The sequence below is a fragment of the Piliocolobus tephrosceles genome, chromosome 9 (assembly GCF_002776525.5).
Source record: "Piliocolobus tephrosceles isolate RC106 chromosome 9, ASM277652v3, whole genome shotgun sequence".
Classification (NCBI taxonomy): Eukaryota; Metazoa; Chordata; class Mammalia; order Primates; family Cercopithecidae; genus Piliocolobus; species Piliocolobus tephrosceles.
In genome coordinates this window covers 582,643-588,873 of record NC_045442.1, presented here as the reverse complement: position 1 = coordinate 588,873, position 6,231 = coordinate 582,643, and the positions used below count along the sequence as shown (strand labels likewise).

Below are 6,231 nucleotides of genomic sequence, written 5' to 3'. Positions count from 1 at the left end.
GTGGAGCTCTGCCCCCTCATAGGACACTAATCCCACTGGAGGAGCTCCACTCCCTCATAGGGAACTAATCCCACTGGAGGGGCTCCGCCCTCATGACTAGTCACTGCCCAAAGTCCTCCCTCCTAAAGCAGTCACAGTAGGGGTTAGGATTTCAACCCAGGGATCTGGGGTGGGGCTGAAACGAGCCTGACCCAAAGGGACAAATGGAGGTCCCTCCATAGAGACAGGAAGTAGAAGCATGGGTGCCAGGAGCTGGAGGGAAGCAGAAAAGGGGTTATTGTTTAATGGGGACAGTTTGCGTTTGGGAAAATGAAAGCTTTCTTGGATAGACAGTAATGGCTGCACAAGGAGAATGTACTTAATGTCGCTGAAATGTGGACTTAAAATGGTCAAGACCAGCCTGGGCAACACAGGGAGACCCCATGTCTACAAAAGATAGAGTTTAAAAGTTAGCTGGGTGTGGTAGTGCAGGCCTGTGGCCCCAGCTACTTGGGAGCGGGGAGGATCACTTGAGCCCAGGAGATTCAGGCTGCAGTAAGCTGTGATTGACCACGGCAAGACAATGGTTAAGATGGTTAAGTTTACGTCGTGTGTTACCACAACAGAGAAGAAAGCAGTGAAACTGACAGAGAGCTCCTTATGACAGAAGTACAAAGAAAACAGGGTGGGCTCTCATGAGGAAAGGGCTCTACGTAAGTGGGCATGGAAGAAAACCACAGTCCCTGCCTGTGCACGTGTGCAGGGGTGTGTTGTGTGTGCACAGAAGTCTCTAGGAAGCCACAAGCCCAGCTGTTCACAGTGGATACCAGGAAGTGTGATGTGGGGCGACTTACTATACAAATCTTTTTTCTTTGAATGTTGTTCCTTACAGTGAAAAAACAAAAAAGTTAAAAAAAAAAAAAAAAAAACTAACATGACAGAATACTCATTCCAGACATGACCTACAAGGCGTGGTGTCACCTGAATCGCTGTCACTTTAATCAGCAGAGCATCCGTGTGAAGGCAGCAGACAGTGTTTCCCTCAAAGCAGCCCCACTCTCCAGCGGCAGGGACACAAGGACCCGCAGGCCCTGCTTTCCGCCCGAGCACAGCATGCCCAGAGGGACCGGCAGGGGCTCCACAGCAGAATCTTAAGATTGAGAAGAAGGTGCTCCAATCAGGACGTGAACACGGACCCTCACAGGCTGGGTGAAGAAGGCTGTCAGGCCGTGAGAGCTCGGGCCGTGACCACGCAGCAGTCAGAGAGAAACTGCACACCACGGACGCTGCTCTCGAAAAGAGGATGATTTACTTGCTTCTAAAACTGACAGGCTGCACTTGTCCTCTCCAGAGGTGTGAGGCAGGGGCAGCTGGGTCTCACTGGTCTTTGAAGTTGGCCTTTCTCTTTTCCACAAACGCAGCCATCCCTTCTTTCCGGTCATCCTGGTAGGAAAAGGGGCAGAAACAGAGCTGGACGTGCAGTCTCTTCACAGAGCCTGATGCCAATGTCCGCTTGTGTCTCCCTGGTCCTGCCTCACTCCTCATGCTCACAGGGGCCCAGGGGCCAGGGAGGGGACTCAGCAGCAGGAACACCTGCCCAAGCAGAGCTGGGCCTGGGCGTGGGGATTTTCACTGCCTCTCTACCAGTCTAGGTGATGGTCATTCAGGAGCTTGTGTATGTCAAACAAGCTCACATCTAAAGAGCCTCAGATGCACCTGTATGGGTCACTCACCAAGTCATCAAGTGGACGATGGATGACCTGTATCAGGGGCTACCCTGTGTTGGAGCAGGACATGAGAACTCAATTCTGCATCTGCTTTTCTCAAGTTGCGTGCAAGTGTCCCCAGGTGCGCACGCATCTGTACCCCTTCCTCAAGTGCCCAAACCACTTTTAATTTTACCGAACAATTAAAATGAGGCACCCAGCCTCATTTTTTAAAAAAGTCTTTTTTTTGAGACGGGGTCTTGCTTTGACCAGTTGGACTCGAACAACCCGCCTCAGCCTCCCAGGAAGCTGGGACTATGGATGCATGACACCCACATGAAACCGCATTTTAAATAAAGTAGCCAGGCCGGGCGCGGTGGCTCACACCTGTAATCCCAGCACTTTGGGAGGCTGAGGCGGGCGGATCACGAGGTCATGAGATCGAGACCATCCTGACTAACACGGTGAAACCCCGTCTCTACTAAAAATACAAAAAATTAGCCGGGCGTGGTGACGGGTGCCTGTAGTCCCGGCTACTGGAGGCTGAGGCAGGAGAATGGTGTGAACCTGGGAGGCGGAGGTTGCAGTGAGACGAGATCACGCCACTGCACTCCAGCCTAGGGGACAGAGTGAGACTCCGTGTCAAAAAAATAAAAAAGGAGCTGCTGCTTGAGGGTGCAATTCCTAGACCTCATATAAGGAAAAGACAAGAAAAGCCCCTGTAAGGTTTCATACTTTTGAACTTCCACATGTTCTACTTTTTTTCTAACATCAAGACCCACTGATACAACAAATCTGATCCCATTAAAGGTGAGGCTGGCAGTTCTGACCAGAAAGAAACGATACTTAATAAGATGTAAAAAGAAATTCCCAGCAACTTGTGTGACTGAAATTTGCTAGATTCTCCAGTTGCACTGTTTACTTACGGTGGCAAAGGTTGAGTAAAAGAGTTTCTTCTCTAACTTACTTCCTTCTGTTAATGTCATTTCAAAAGCTGAAAAACAAAGTCCTCGAGTTACGAACGGAGATATTCCCTGCAGAACTTTTCCTCCCTCCTCACCGACCCACGCACAACTGTGCTTCCGACGTGGCCCGGCCCTGCGCAGGCTTCCACGGTGCTGCCCGTCTCAAAGGCACTGCCCCAGCGGAGACCTGGCAAAACCAACAGCTCCTATGGCCCCACACGTCACACTCGGGTGGCCCAGGGCCCCAGGGAAGGGACAGGAACTGGATGAAAGGTGAGATGGCAAACTGTGCCCTTGAGGAGAGGCTGTGAGGCAGCAGCAGGGCTGCAAACAGAGAAAAGTAAACAAGGATGAAAACCAGGAAGCACAGCACGGGAGCCAGCGCTGGGCGTGGCTGGCACCAAGAACACCTTTGGCTCTGCTCATTCCAGGCCCTTCTTTGCACGAGGCCAAGCAGAGCAGACCTGGATGCACAGATGGAGGCAGGCGCGGTGGTTCCAGGGCTGCAGCCAGCATCCTCTCCGGGAGGAGCCTGACCTCGCCAAACACCTTGGGCTACCGCAGCCTCCCTTTTTTTCAAAATGCTCTCCTCACTGTATCCTGCCTCAAGCCAATGGCAAGCCCAGCGGACGGCCACACCCTCGAGGTAAACGCACTCAGAGAGGTTAGGGGACCTGCCTGGGGCCACCCACACCTGTCCAGACTCAGCCAGCTAACCACCATCTCATTCCACATGCTGAGAATAAATTATGACAATAAAACTTGAGCATTTCTGAGGAGGGGGAAGATCAGATCCACTTCCCCGGCAGAGGGAGACTAAAGGGGATCCAGGCCAAGAATGAACAGCGTGGCGTTGGCCTGCAAGCCTGTGTAGCCACCTGCCAGGCGCAGATGCAGCCACCAACCCAGGTCCCGGGAGGTGAACTGAGCCTCTCCATGGGCGAGACCATTTTACTTTTGGGACCAGGGCTCCCTTCTCAGCCTTTCCCTGCCATGGTCAGCTCTGTACTGCCCTCACCTCCCAGGCCTGGCTCAGTTCTTGGGCCCTGGTACAAAGGGGAGCTGGGAACATCTCAGTGGAGTTCCTGAGGGCGTGACCAGAAACCACAACTCTACAGACAGCAGAACTGAGACACTGAGAACCATTTCTGCCCAGGAGGGCTTAAGGCATATCCATTTGGAGCCAGAAAGCCTGCCGCTCAGGAAGGCTCCTGACAGTCACAGAGACGCCTCAGGGATACTCCTGACAGCCACGGAGACCTCTCTACTTTGTCTTCCTGGCAGAATCCCCTACCTGCATTCACTGATTCTTTGGCCATGGCTACTATAATTTTAGAATTGCTGGCAATTTTTTCTGCACACTGGATGGCTTCTTCCACCAGTGTCTCAACAGGAAAAATCTTGCTTACGAGACCTGAAACACAAGAATGTCGGTGAGTGCAGAGCGCCTGTCTGTTCCTTTTCGAGGGAGTGGCCGCTGGGGAGCAGCGTGCTGGAGCATCCCAGCCTCTGAGCATTAGCAAGGGTGGCTCCACACGGTAAGTGCCACACGTGCCCCTTCCTGAGTGCTGAGTGCTCTTGGCACCGCAGTCACTGTGCTCTCAGACATGCAGGCCAGGCTGTCCATAGCTCCGACGGCAGAGGCAGCCAGACCCAGGGACCATGATCCCCAACAGGGCAGTGGGAGGACTGGCCGGTGAGGGCCCGGAGACGCCCGTTGCTTACACCGGACTTTGGGGACGTAATTGCTGGGCTGTTGTGCACCAAGTACTTACGCGTGGCTCCACTTCTGTGCGCACAGTACTTCAAACCGTAAAAACAAAAGGCAGTCAGTCTTCTCCCAGGTCCTCAGGACCCAAAAACTCATGCAACCACCGTGGAGGCACCTGGATGCTGCCCTGGGTTTCTGTGGGGCTCCTGCGAGGGGGACACCTGGAGGCCGCCCCGGGTTTCCATGTGGCTTCCGTGGGCAGCCCCAGCCCATACCTGCTTGCTTGGCTTCCTGGGCTGAGATCCGGTCACCGGTGAGGACCATCTCCATTGCCAGCGACTTCCCAACAGCACGCGTGAGTCTCTGGGTGCCACCCGCACCTGCGGGGAGGGGCTGGTCATGGCTGGCACCGCAGTGAGTGAACCCAAGAGGACATCACAGCTGCGCAGCCGGCAAGTTCCAAGGGGCTTAAGATAGGCCCCGAGACAAGGTCCAGGGGTCAGAGGCTGAGCGGCACAGGAGCCCGGCAACATTAGGGGCAGCAGCCCCTTTTCAAGCTCAGGTCCCACATCTGGTGCTCCCCTGTGGGCAAAGGATTACCCAGGTGCCGAGGGAAGAGACTGAAGGCACAAACTGTTTCCATGTAATAAAGAAAATAGTTAGAACAAGAATAATCATAATACAAATTAGATATAGAGATGATCATGGACAATTATCAATCATTATTATAAACATTAATCATTAGCTTTTGTGTTACTCTTTGTTCCATTACTATATAACCTAGGAATAACCAGTGGGCATAGGGTCAGGTGCTGAAGGGACATTGTGAGAAGTGACCTGGAAGGCAAGAGGTGAGCCTTCCGTCACGCCCGCATAAGGGCCGCTTGAGGGCTCCTTGGTCAAGCGGTAACGCCAGTGTCTGGGAAGGCACCCGTTACTTAGCAGACTGCAAAAGGGAGTCTCCTTTCCTTGGAGGAGTCGGGGAACACTCTGCCCCACCAGCTTCTTGTGGGAGGCTGGATATGATCCAGGCCCACAGTTATCCAGAGTCCTAAACCCCTCCCTGTGGTGCTCTGCTTCAACGGTCATGCTCCTTGTCCACTTTCATGTTCTTCCCGTACTCCTGGTTCCTCTTTGAAGTTTGTAGAAGATAGCAGTAGAAGACATAGTGAAAGTCTTAAAGTCTTTGATCTTTTTTATAAGTGCAGAGAAGAAAACAACTGATGTATGCTGCCTTGCCTCTCTACTTCCGCTACCTAAGAGGGAAGGGCCCCGTGTCCTGTGATCACATGACTTGTTTCACCTTGTCAATCACTTAGAAGATCCACCCTCCTTACCCTGCCTCCTTGTTCTTGTATGCACTAAGTATCAGCGCGCCCAGCCGCTCAGGGCCACTGCCGGTCTCCACGTCCTGGTGGTAGTGGTCCCCCAGGCCCAACTGTTTTCTCTTTATCTCTTTGTCTTGTGTCTTTATTTCTTACAATCTCTTGTTTCCGCACACGGGGAGAACACCTGCTAAGCCCCGTAGGGCTGGACCCCACACTCCCCCAACACCCTGACATTGGATCAAGGTGGCTCCATGGGGCCCTCCCCAGCCTCTGTGGTCAACATCTTAGAAGTTTATAGGCCTCCCTCACCCCAGGCACTGGTCCTTTAGAGCAGCAGCTCTTCTAGGGATCAGAACCTGAAAAAACGCGCCAAGCTCGCAGCTCAAGGCCTCAGAATCTGCCTGGTCAAACTCAGAGGACAGCGAAGAGTGCCCTGAGTGTAGCTGCTCCCCTCAGTGCCCACCCTTCCACCAGGCCCACCCTCAGGGTCTCAGTTCCCTCCTGGCTGCCCGGCCTGTGCCCACCCTTCCACCAGGCCCACC

At 53.4% G+C, this 6,231-nt stretch overlaps 1 protein-coding gene across 1 annotated transcript in view; it reads right to left on the bottom strand.

Annotated features, from left to right (window-relative positions):
* Nucleotides 1–951: 951 nt before the first annotated feature.
* The window catches only part of ECHS1 (enoyl-CoA hydratase, short chain 1), a 10,552-nt gene continuing 5,272 nt past the window's right edge, over nt 952–6,231 (bottom strand). Inside the window, exons 5-8 of the mRNA XM_026448240.1 lie at nt 4,637–4,741; nt 3,945–4,064; nt 2,612–2,679; nt 952–1,422 (exon numbers count right to left, since the gene is read on the bottom strand). Of these exons, the coding sequence (XP_026304025.1) occupies nt 1,357–1,422; nt 2,612–2,679; nt 3,945–4,064; nt 4,637–4,741 (359 nt within the window). The 3' untranslated portion in view covers nt 952–1,356. The remainder of the gene's footprint in view (nt 1,423–2,611; nt 2,680–3,944; nt 4,065–4,636; nt 4,742–6,231) is intronic.